Source organism: Sturnira hondurensis, unplaced genomic scaffold (genome assembly GCF_014824575.4).
Source record: "Sturnira hondurensis isolate 20B ecotype Veracruz unplaced genomic scaffold, ASM1482457v3 Scaffold0015509, whole genome shotgun sequence".
Classification (NCBI taxonomy): Eukaryota; Metazoa; Chordata; class Mammalia; order Chiroptera; family Phyllostomidae; genus Sturnira; species Sturnira hondurensis.
In genome coordinates, this window is record NW_028088140.1 from 12,926,579 (window position 1) to 12,939,695 (window position 13,117).

General features: G+C 35.5%; 1 protein-coding gene across 17 annotated transcripts in view; it reads right to left on the minus strand.

The window, feature by feature from the left end:
• Nucleotides 1-13,117, minus strand: part of WNK1 (WNK lysine deficient protein kinase 1) — a 148,974-nt gene that overhangs the window by 49,516 nt on the left and 86,341 nt on the right. For 15 of the 17 annotated variants that reach the window (XM_037064814.1, XM_037064798.1, XM_037064803.1 and 12 more), the window contains exons 5-7: nt 5,868-5,956; nt 1,830-2,049; nt 682-1,015 (exon numbers count right to left, since the gene is read on the minus strand). In XM_037064814.1, the coding sequence (XP_036920709.1) occupies nt 682-1,015; nt 1,830-2,049; nt 5,868-5,956 (643 nt within the window). Of the gene's footprint in view, nt 1-681; nt 1,016-1,829; nt 2,050-5,867; nt 5,957-10,610; nt 11,062-13,117 lie in introns of those variants that run through there. The other 2 variants (XM_037064812.1, XM_037064813.1) reach the window with 2 other exon arrangements.

Here is a 13,117-nt window from a genome sequence, read left to right on the forward strand (position 1 = left end):
AGGGTGTTTTTTTTACATAGACGTGAACTAAATAAAAATTCAATGCTAGTTATTTCACTAAGTATATTTCTATGTTTAAATTAGGGATCCATATGGGAAAAGTTTTAATGTCTTTCAAAAAAGTCTCTGGGTATCACAGACTCATTGTCTAACAAATAAAGGAAATAAAATGAAATGCTGTTAGTCAGCCTTAAGTTTGACAACTTTCAAAGTCTTGACTTTGAAAATCAGTGGGTTCTTAGTATTATGCAGGTAGTTTTTTTATTAATTTCTAACAGTCTCATTAGTTGCTAACTTATACATTATTCACCTTTGCTAAAAGAGCTTAACCAGATTAATGGGTTTAATTATAAGTAGCTAATTTTGTTTATTTTTCATTATTAAATATATTTCATTTTAAGAAATTGAGAAAAGAGGAAATCTACAGATTGGAATTTCCAAGATGAAGGAACCTATAAAATCATCTTATATTCTAGTCACATTTCTTCATTGTACCATTCTTTTTTTTATTAGTCATGGACATAAGAAGAAAAAGAAAAGGTAGATGGCAACCACTTCAAACTTATTATAGGCTGGATTCGTAATTCAAAACCAAGAGACCAGTACAAAAGCATTAAGAAGAAGATAAAAAGTCAATTAGGAATATCCTTAGCATATTTCTCCACTGCCCCAAATACTTACACAACACAGATATGCTAGGTTGTTGGTACTGTAGTTGTTGATGTTGGTCTGCCTCAGGTTCTTCAGGTTCTACTTGTGTAGAAACTGAAGCTGAAGTGGCAGAGGCGGTAGGTACACCAGTGCTAACAGAAGGGAGCTGCTTGATTCCTGCCTGGGAAGCACTTGATTGTTGTTCTACTTGCTGTTTGAAACTGCTCTCTTCCTGCTTTCTTTTTTCTTGTTCTTCCCGCACCAACTGCCGCTGCTCTCGTTTTCTCTTAATTAATGACACTCTATCTTTGATGGCTTTCGCCATGGTCTTGTGATCACCTTCACAGACATACCCAGACTCTACCTACAGGATTAAAAACTGCATTTAGGAAGCAGTAGGGTATCTAAAGAAAACAAACCACATAGAACAAAAAAGGCACTTTTGGGGAGTAGAGAAAAGGAGGAAGAAAGGACTCTGTAAGATGAAATTTTAACCAGACTGTGAAATTATTGGTCTACATTATGCATTTCACCACCATTTTTGTAGATACTCATAAAGTGGGTGCCAGAATCTTTGCAGAAACTCGAGGCATGGATGTACCTTCACTTCTTACAATGAAACAATGGGGACCTTAAAAAACCAAAGTTTTTAAACAAAGCAAGACTCATTCTATTCTGTTTACTCTATTTCCCACTCACACATAACCATTAATATTAACTTGTGTTGCTTTTACTTCCTTTCACTAGGCAAGCATTTAATCAGATAAAACAACCATGGTAAATATGTAAAGGTGAAAAAAACCCCAACAACCAAAAAACCTCAAACAGTGTAAAAAACTAAAAATAAGTATCTCTTTCATATCTGAGCAACTATTGAATGGTTCTTAAATATTCTAGTATATATTCTGTAAGTGTCTGTGCATAGTAAATACCTCTTTTAGGCATTATGACAAGCCTAAAATTGGTGAAGTGCTTCCTTTTTCAAAAGTGGCCTTTGAGACAGATTTCAAAAATGATTCACCAAAGGTTACCTACATAACTTATCTTCAAAACTCCTTTCAAAGTAAAAATAATTCATGATCTAATTATAGGTTTTATACAGATTACTTTTTTGCTCAACAATATCAATGTATATAAATCTACATTAATTTTTAAATGGCTAATTAGAGTTAATTTACCATTTCTTGAGCAACATCTTCTGGCACATCTCTGTCCAAGTCAAAGGAAAACTCAATAGCTTCATTGTCTTTGTATTTTCCCTTTAATTTCTTAATATCTTCAATACGTAGCCATAATTTAATGGCTATCTTTTCTCCATCATCTTCTTCTGCTAATTCTACCCGCACCCCTGTTTCCTCTTGGAAGAAGGCATGGTTCAAAAGGTCTTTGATAGAGTATCTTCCAAAGAGAAAAGGAAAACAAAAGATACAAAATGCCATTAGATTCAAAGAAAATTTTCAAGTGTGGCTGATTATTGTTATGCTTGAAATAATAAAACAAGGATTATAAAAAGAAAAACAAAGGAAATTTTATACCTCATTTCTACACTGCTCCATTTGAATAGTGATTATAGAGTTTTACCCTCAAGTTATAGCAAGTTATAACAATCTCATTTATGAATTAAGAACTGAAAGTGTGAACACTGTGCCTTCTCCCACAACCAAGTTTGAATACAACAAGGGTTTAGTAAACAAAGACACAGCCAAAGAACAGAAAACCGAACTATACATAAGTCTGACAACAATGAACAGTTCAACCGGACCGGTAAGAGGGGCAGAGCCAGCAGCGGAGCAGGGTCAGGCAGGAAGGATCCCATGACCCAGGTGACCCAGGTGACCCAGGCGCGCAGGCAGCCGGGGGGAGCATCCCGGACCCAGCGAGGGTGTGGGGCAGGCTGACCACAGTCACACATTTGCGAGCAGATAAACCAGCAGAGGTGTGTGTAGTGAGACGGACCCCCAGGCCCCAGCAGCGAACCGCACAGGCCCCAGCAGTGAACACAGTGAGGGTGCGGGACAGGCTGACCAAGGTCGCACATTCACGCTGGACTGGGCAGCCACAGCGGCGGGAGGAGGCAGAGGGGACCACCATTGATTTCCTTTGGCCCCGCCCCCACATACAGCATCACAACCCAGTGAATGAGTTGCCCCGCCCTGGTGAACACCTAGAGCTCTGCTCCTCATACATAACAGGCACCAACAGTCCACAATATGGCTCAAGAAGAACTCAAAGCCCCAGAGCCTGAAACTCTAAGCGACCAAGAAATAGCGAACCTCTCAGATGCACAGTTCAAAACACTGGTGATCAGGATGCTCACAGAACTGGTTGATTATAGTCACAAATTAGAGGAACATATGAAGGCTAAACTAATTGAAATGAAGAAAAATGCACAGGAAACCAATAGTGATGGAAAGAAAACTGGGACTCAAATCAAGGGAGTGGACCAAGAAGGAAGAATGAAACATCCCACCAGAAAGGAATGAAGAAATGAGAATTCAAAAAACTGAGGAGAGGCTTAGGAACCTCCAGGACATCTTTAAACGTTCTAACAACTGAATTATAGGGGTACCAGAAGGGGAAAAGAAACAGCCACGAGTGGAAAACTTATTTGAACAAATAATAAAGGAGAACTTCCCCAGTCTGGCAAAGGAAATAGACTTCCAGGAAATCCAGGAAGCTCAGAGAGTCCCAAAGAAGTTGGACCCAAGAAGGAACACACCAAGGCACATCATAATTACATTAGCCAAGACTAAAATGAAGGAGAGAATCCTAGAAGCAGCAAGAGATAAGGGGACAGTCACCTACAAAGGAGTACCCATCAGACTGTCAGCGGATTTCTCAAAAGAGACCTTACAGGCAAGAAGGGGCTGGAAAGAAGTATTCCAAGTCATGAAATCCAAAGACCTACAGCCAAGATTGCTTTATCCAGCAAAACTTTCATTTAGAATGGAAGGACAGATAAAGTGCTTCTCAGATAAGGTCAAGTTCAAGGAGTTCATCATCACCAAGCCCTTATTATATGAAATGCTAAAGGGACTTATATAAGAAAAAGAAGATGAAAAATATGAACAGTGAAAGGACAGCAAACTCACAGTTATTAACAACCACACCTAAAACAAAAGCAAACCAAGAGGACAGCTAGATCAGGAGTGGAACCATAGAAATGAAGAACACATGGAGGGTTAGCAACAGGGGAGTGGGAGGAGGAGAAGGGGGGAGAAGGTACAGAAAATAGCATAGACAGTAGGTAGAAAATAGATAGGGGGGAGGGCAAGAATAGTAGGGGAAATATAGAATCTAAAGAACTTGAGACACGTGGTTATAAACTAAGGGGGGGAGAATGGTGGGGGAGGGAGTGTGCGGGTGGAGGGGAATGAAGGGGGGAATAGAACCACTGTAATGGTATAATCAATAAAATATATTTTTAAAATGCAAAAAAAAGAACTGAAAGTGTTACTTTTTTAAATCTAACTATCTAATCTCAGTTAATAGTGTACTAACAATAGCAAGTAATACAAAGAGTATTACAGCTTCAAAATACCACATAATCATTTATATAGCATTTATAGTTAACAAAAAATCCTCATATGTATGATCTCCTCTGATCCTTGACCAACATCCAATGAGATACCCTAATTATTAGAAAAAAGAAATTCAGAGATTGAGTATCTTGCTCACAGTTACAGAAAGTGTAAATGATGGAATTAAAACTCAAAAATACAACTCCTGATTTCAGGTTCATTATCTTATACTATAGTAACCTTCATTTACCCCCCAAAATTCTCTCAATTCCTTGTTCAACAATTTGTGTACTAGTCAAGGAGAATTCTGATTGTGGAACAATCTTCTTTAGATAAATGGTCTCAAAATACCAGTAATCCAGTAAACTGTTCCATCCACAAAAGAAACAGAGTAATATATTTGAAGACTGGAAACAAATATTCCTTTGTTTTTTTAAAAAAAGTTCTTAAGAGTCTTTTCCTTAAAAAGGACTCTGCTTTCTAATTGGGGTATATAAAAAGAGAAACCCAAACTAAATTTCTACTAAAAAAGGCTTAAAGATCATGATGTTAAGCTCTTCCAAATAATGAGGTTACTAAAAAGAATATGAGACTGGAGAAGTGTAGATATGGAATTCTTTAATTTAGTTGATATATCTGATTGCTCACATTCTTCTGGAGGTTGAGTATGCTCAATTTACAGTTTCTATTTGTACTGGCTGATCTACTTTTTTTTTTAGAGGTTGGAGGAGGGACGATGAAAGCGTATTATTTTTCAAAAACAGACACTGGACCTTTGCCATGCCTAACAGGTGATGAATCAGCTATACGGCAGATCAGATACTTGCCACTCCTCTAAGAAAAGTCCTCTGTTAGTACAAATGACTAAGCCAGATCTCCTCCTAAGCTCTGGGCAAAGTTGTCTCTTTTTACTCAAAGAAATTTTGGTGTTTTGCTCTTCTTCAATTCTGGCATAATAAAGGTAAATCAAGACCTGTATAGTTGAGTTGATTATAAAGAGCCAAGATTTTATTTCACCTTCAAATTCAATGGGTATTTGAATTCAGATATACTGTGTTACAGATTGAACCCTACTAAGTTTTATAAATCACGCTGATGCTATACAGAAGTGGACAAAAGGTGGTTTACAGATGTCAGTACACATCTTTGCTGGATAAAGCAATCTTGCTTTATACTTTATACCTTATACTTTTTATAAAGTATATTATACTTTAGAAATAGAGATAAAGTATAAAGTATAAAGTATATTATACTTTAGAAAAGTAGATTATAAAGTATGAAGTATATTATACTTTAGAAAAGTAGATTATACTTTAGTGCACTGTACCACTGTGACATCCTTTTGAGTTAATAAAACTATTGTAATAATCATAACCTATAAATGTTTTTCCATAAAAATAACTGTAAACCTACTTTTGTCCACCCCTGTAATAATCACTGAATGTTGTAATTATGTTTCAGGTGGTTCTGTTTTACTTAAACTCTCCTAAACCACGGTTCTACAACATTCCAGTATGTCAAATTTTAATACTACCTTCAATGGACAAAACTCTACTTTTTAAAGATATTACATGACATAAATGGAAAAACTAATCATAAGTAAAATATTAAATATATCTCAGATTGAGCACTGTATTCAGAACATGTTACATTTTAGGATTTTGTTAAAGCAACAGGTCAAAAGAGTCTACTTACCTTTCATCTTTGTTTTGTCGAATGCATCCTTCAATAATTTCCTTTACTTCAGGAATTGCTACTTTGTCAAAACTGGCTGGCTTAACCCCCTGAAAACCATAAAAACAGTGACAAAAACACATTATAAAAGCAGAGCTTTTGAACTCTGACTTTTGAAGGACTCTTAAGGTTCCATTAGATTGCTTTCTTATCAACCTGGCTTTTTTTCTGATTTCTCTGCAGGGGCTGGTTCATGCAGGCTGGAGTGGAGAGAGTGGCACTTTAAAACTCATGTAAGACAACAAAAAGGAACAGCCGTGGTTACTTACTTCCATGGCCTCTGTATGTGGCTAGGGAAAATGTTAGGATGTTGTCAACATTTTCTGCTGTATTTCAAGTAAAAAAAAAAAAAGCCCAAATATCCTAATTGGTTAGAGTATCTTTTATTCAACTTGTTCACTAACACATTAATCACCACAGCATTTAACTGTTTTGAACAGTGAACTCATGTGTGGGCATGAATTCACATGCTAGGTTTGGCAGGTATTCTATTATTGCAACAGTCTTTAACAAACTGAACAAGTATTGAGGGAGTTAAGGATTTGGACTGGTTTGGCATGATGACTGAAGAGCAAACTGTCTTATACATATGAAACATAAAATGAAAAGTGGTATATCAGACCATATAAAAGACAAATTGTCCAATTAATTTCAGAAGAAAACTCAATACCACTATTACATGTAATACTAAAGAGCATCACAATATTTTAGAACCTTCATGAACTGTAAATTTTTGCAAAGAAAAATTTCTGCAATGTGTTGAAAATATACCTAAGATACGAGAATTAACAAAATACCCCTATCTGAGAGGTAGTATAGATAAAACCATCTCATTATCTATGCCCGACTCATGAATTGAGTTGACGCAGCAACACCTATATATTATCCAAGTGGCACCATATGTCTATAAACACACTAAACACAGGGGAATAGGGCAAAGGAACTAGAAAAGTTAGAATACATGTATATTCTAAAAATCTATAGTCTTAGTGACAGACAAGCTATATTAAGCCAAAATTAGTGATGATTTGATAGACTACAGAAATGCATGTAATTCCTCCTAGATTAAAATAAAATACAGTTGACTCTCAAAAAATGTGTGTGTGTTGGTGGCGGGAAGGGCAAGGGAGGGTACACATTGACCCCCACCCCAGCAGTTGAAAATCCACTTGTAACTTTTGACTTCCTCAGAACTTAACTACTAATAGCCTACTGTTGACCTTACCAACAACCCAGGTGATTAACACATATTTTGTATGTTATATATTATCAATCAAATAAGCTGAGAAAATGTTAAGAAAATTATAAGGAAGAAAAATACATTTACAGTACTATATACATTTATTAGAAAAAAAAGAAGATTCAATAGGTGTATAAAAAGACCTGCACAGTTCAAACCTATGCTGTTCAAGGGTCAACTAGTGTACATCAAATGGCTAGCTCTAAAAAGTCTTTAAAAACTTGAGTTGTGGTAGAATAATTTTCATTATTTACTCACTGCATTATTCAAATGCCCTAATTTGGAAGATTCTGCCTCTGGGGCTGAACTTTCACAGCAAGAAACTGTCTAATAGGGCTAACTGTAAAGTTAAATCAACATATTTAAACGGTTCACTTCTAAGTCATGACTACAAATATCACGATTTGTACTTTCCTCATTTTTCAAATCCAGCAAATTACGTTTTCTGAACTGGTCTCTGATTTCACACAATGATTCTAATGAAAACAAGAAATAATGTTGCTGAAGCAAAAGGCTGCTTTAAGAAAGGTGGTATGGCATTTCAAACTAAGGCTTAAGAAAATAGGAATTGTTTGAACAAAAAAACTGATGATGCACACTAAAGTTCTCTGATAGTAAAACACTGCAGATTTTGTTTTATATGTGTTTATAATTTTCTACAATAAACATGTTAAAATGTATAAAAGCAATTTTTAAAAATGCTATCTATAAATATAACAGGAATAACCTAAACTACTGTATATGCAGTTTGTAGAACATTCAATATTGGCAGAAAATTACCTGAAAGACTGTTCTTTGGTAAAATTGGGCACTAATACATAGTTGACATTTGCATGTAAAAACATCCCAAATGTTACAGGAAAGTGGGTAAAGAGAATTTAGAATATGATTAGGAAAATGTTCCTTTTTTCATAAACACAATATAGGAAAAGAGAATTTGGCCTTCTAGCACATTAAGTTAATAAAGTACACATATACAGGTTATATTAAAAGACTTCTGTTTCAATTTAGCATAGCATATTGGAAAGATGAAGAATTTAATAGAAAAGTTGAATTCAGCGTGAATTGGACAAGCAGAAACATCTAAGTTTCAGATTCCTTGTCTAGCAAATGAGAATACCTATACAAATCACCCGCCTGTATTCACAGCAGCTAGAATTAAATAATATATATAGATTGAAAGCTCTTTGAATATTTAGGTTTGCCGATCTAAGGCCATTTTGGAGTTCAAAGGTAATCACCAGAGATAATAAAGTTTAGGGGTAAAAGGGAGCAGAGAATCCTCTTGAATAATAATGATCACCGAGACTCACTGTGAACCTGCTTTCTCCCTTGGTCCTCTTGTTAATACTATTCATGCAAATATATACACATTCAGGAATTCCTGCTTACAAATAGAAATACTAGTTGGACAAATGAGATATAAAGTCATAAACAGCAAAATCAGCAACTGTGCATCATATAACACCCTGAATCTACTAGGTTAAGCTACTTCCTCAACCTATAGCCAAGTTTTAGGTTTAGGAAATTCCATACCAATACTATCCAACATACATTTGGAAGAATGTAGTTTGGCCTTATGGCAGTAAAACTCTACACATGCCACTGTTGCCTTAAAATATGTATTGCAGGTGCCAAGGTAGCCCAATAAAATGGAGACACACCTTACCAGTCCAGCACCAGGCATTAAAAGATTAAGGCTGTCCACTGTTAATCACTTAGATAATGAAAAAATTAAAAAGAAATTTCACCAGTCAGCTGCTATCAAGAAATCAAAATATCTAGCAGACATATTCTCAATCATTTGAGAAGCCAGACTATATAAAGACTGTATATTTTAAAAGACCCCCAAAAGTAAAAATGAGTATGAAACGTCACTGACCCCTAAAGTGGGCTACTGAAAAGTCACCTAGGACATATAAATAGAAAGCTGCTTAGAATAAACAGTACAAGTTTTCATATCATACCCATAGGCTTCTTGTTCTAAGAGATGAGAAAACTCAATGTATTTTTAATTTTTTTATAATTAATTTTTAATTTTAAAAAAGTTGGTTGAGGATTTGGGGGGTAGTAAAGGGTGAAGAGGACCAAATATATAGTAAGAGAAGATAATCTGACTTTGGGTGGTGGACACACAATGCAATGTACATATTATGTATCATAGAAATGTACGCTTGAAACCTGTATAATCTTATTAGCCTAATCAATGTCACCCTAATAAATCTAAGACTTAAAAAAGGCTGGTTGAGATTATTCTAAAACATGATTTTAAGCATCAGACAGAACAAAATAATGATGAGAAATGTTTCAATGATAAAAGATTTAACCTTTTTTCCTTTTGGTTCATATACATCAACAAGGGTGATCAACTTAGAACCTTGATATCATTTACACACAGATAAAAATCCTGTCACATCTTTTCTGTATTTACTCCCTGGTTTAGCCTAACACAGTCCTATTCTAGTCCTGTTCTGATAGGTAAAAGCAAAGTTTTGCTCACCCGTTCTGAATGAAGTTTAAAACAGAACACAGTAATAAGTTTTGCTAATAGTTTACACATTAGAAAAGTGAATAAAGACACACACCCTCTTATTTCAGTCTTCCAGAGCAGCAACTCACTGGTTCTAGATATATTCTTGATTACTTTTGTAATTCACAGGATCCCTCTCTAGGTAGTACTGCCACATTATGTTTTTTTGACATAGGAGAGTAGCATGTTTCTCTGCATTAAACAAAAGTACTTCTTGACCAACTAATATATATACATTTAAGATACTTTTGGGGCTACACAAAATTACTCATTCTCTCAAAATGAAAAACAACCAGAGTATTGGGGTTCGATTCCCAGTCAGGGCACATGCCTGGGTTGCAAGCCAGTTCCCAGCAGGGGACTCATGAGAGGCAACCATACATTGATATTTCTCTCCTTCTCTTCCCCTCTAAAGATAAATAAATAAATAAATCTCAAAAACAAAACAAAAAACAAAGGCCACTCTTAAATAGAGTACAGAAAAATAACAATTGCACAGGAGTTGATGAAAGATAAATGATTACAAAATACATTTTTACTTGAATTAAAGAAAACACACACATACATGCATTTTATAGATTCTGAGTTTTTCTTTGAATTCTTAATACTCATGGTTTGCCAGCTAATCTGCTAGAAGAATAAATATGAGTAATACAGAATTCTTCTTCCAGTTCTTAAAAATCATCAATACTTGCTTCTTAAAAGCTTAAGTTTCGAATGTGGTGAGGTAACACTTAACTTCTCCTAACCAGTCAGAATTGAGAAAAGCCGCCTCCTCCTTCACACAAAATGCAGTGTAAGTTAACTAAACTAGAAACTTCATTTTAAAAAGCATTCTAAAATCAACGATTTCAATATTTTTAATCAAAACCTCTACACATACCACAAAATGGTTACAATATACCTTTTGTATATATTGAAAATTCTTACCCACCTCGTTTACACAATCCTTTTGAGGGCAGCAGCAGCAATGAGAATTAATGATGAGAAACACTGAGCAAAAATCTTTCTTTGAGAAATCCATCAGAAAAGGCAAAACAGACTTGTTACAGTTAGAGGAAAATGGAGAATGAAAAACGGGTAAGTCATAAATTAACAGGGTAAATTAGCCCACAGCATAAGCAAGGCAGACATCAAAGTCAGACTGAAACATAATTTCTTGTCTCACACTAGCCATGCTTCCCAAACTCTCAGATATGAGTTTGCCCTTTTCAGCCAAAAATCTACTTACTTATCCTAGACTAGCCCTTCAAACAAAACTACAGTCTACACAGCCAGAAAACTGTTCTACTGTTCTTCCTGCTTTTCCTCCAACAGCAACAGATCCCCAGACAAACAAAATGGGATTTTTACTTGCTCAAAGCTCCACCCATTATGTCCACAAGTTCTGCCTCTTTGACATCAAAACCTACACTAGAAATCTATTTATCTAAACACTTCCTACCCCCAATTATGCCGAAACTATGCCTTTAAAAGAAAATGGGGATCAAGTTCAATGATTAAAATGTAAACTCAGAATATGTAGCCAAAAGAACACTGGATAGGAAATCATACTCCCTCTCAGTTTAATCTCTCATAAACCAAGTCTGTGTGAACTGGGCCATATCCCTTAAACTCACTTGAAAAGTTTTTCTGTTTACTTAACTTAAAAAGTGGTAATATTAAGGTAAATGCCTCATTACTTTCTCATGGTATACTAAAAAAATAAAACAGCTGTGAACTGGTACACAGAAGTATTAATAATAAGAATTTATTCTTCTCCCTTCCTTTCAATTAAAAAGCCTCAATATGTGTATCTACTTAATGACATTCCCATTTGCCAGCAAGAGTTCATGGGCCCCACTAACTCCTTCTTTGGGTTTAGTGATTAGGAAAGGTTTTGTTTATGGCATTAACGAAGATGGTAGAAAAAGTGCTGTTTATTGCATTGTTTTACCAGGTCACCAATAAAATCTTCTTCCTTGTAATTTGATAAGCTTGAATCCCCAGCAAGACAGCAGGTACTAAGGCTTCAATTACTAAACGCCAGTAGCAGAAGATAAGGGCTTGGAAACTATTTGGTAGGAATACTTCTACTCTTAACAACTAGAAATGACTATGAATTGTAACAAGCTATTTCATAGTTACCACTGATCTCTGGCTCAACACAATTCATCACGACCAAGTAGGTAGTCTAGGATTTCAGGTATTGGTCAGAAACACAGCAATGAGGTCCAGCATTATCTCTAAAGTGTTTGAACAAGCCTGTTTTGGGTTATGGTTAATTAAATGAAAATGGAAGAGTCAGAAAACAGGTGCCTTGTTCCCTGTCAGCTTCATAGGTTTATCAGATACAAAGATGTGGGTAGAATTTTAAACTCCATTGAACAAGAAACAAAACCAAAATAAGGTAGCTTTTTTTAGGACAAAGGTATAATGTAGACACATATATGTAGATCTACATGGATTGGCCATATATACATTGGATATATTGGATTCCTATATATCAAAGTAAGAGTTTTCAATACACACAATAAAAATACCATTTACACATAGATAACAAATTGCACGTCTAAACTCTAATTCTTCATTCAGAAAGTCAGTGCCTTTCTCTGGATTTCTCCATTTCTTTCAATGGTGTCATCATTATTTCCATGTTCCAGAACAGAAAACTTAGTCATTCTTGGATTCTTCTTCCTACAATATTTAAGTACTATTCTGTCCATGAGCTCTTTAACAAAGATAAATGTTAAAAACTGCTTGTAAACAGTTTTGCAACTAATACTCCTAACTATCCCCTCTAACAGCCAAAGATTTCTGGCCAGGCAATGCGTGATTTTTACTGATTTGTTACCTCTCAAAATTGTTGCTTCCTTTGTATAACAACTGTGCCCACCAAAGTACAGATAATCTAAACTGTAATCACCTCTTTAATTAAGCTTAGACCAATTTAAGGTACACCTCACTGTTTCCATTCTTCCAACCTTCAATTTGTATTTTACATTTTGACCAGCTCAACCATTTGGCTTATTTAATCCTCTGATATCATTTAGCTCACATCACACTGCTCAAAAAGGTTAACAGTTTACATCTAACAAGATGGCCACAGAATCATAGATCTAAAAAGAATCTGAGTCCTGGCCGGTGGCTCAGTTGGTTGGAGTGGTTTCAATTCCTGGTCAGGGCACATACCTAGGTTGTGGGTTTGATCCCAGGTCTCCCATCTCCCCAGTCGGGGCATGTATGGAGGTAACCGATCGATGTTTCTCACATGGATGTTTTTAAATTTTTTTCCTCTCCCTTCCCCTGTCTCTCTAAATTAAAAAAAAAAAAATCAAACAAAAACAACCCTTTGCACGAGGATTAAAAAAAAAGAATGAGTTAGAGTCCCCCCACCTTATTCAACTAAGACAACTGTGAGCCACAAACTAATATAATGTCAAAGTTAGGATTAACTCATTA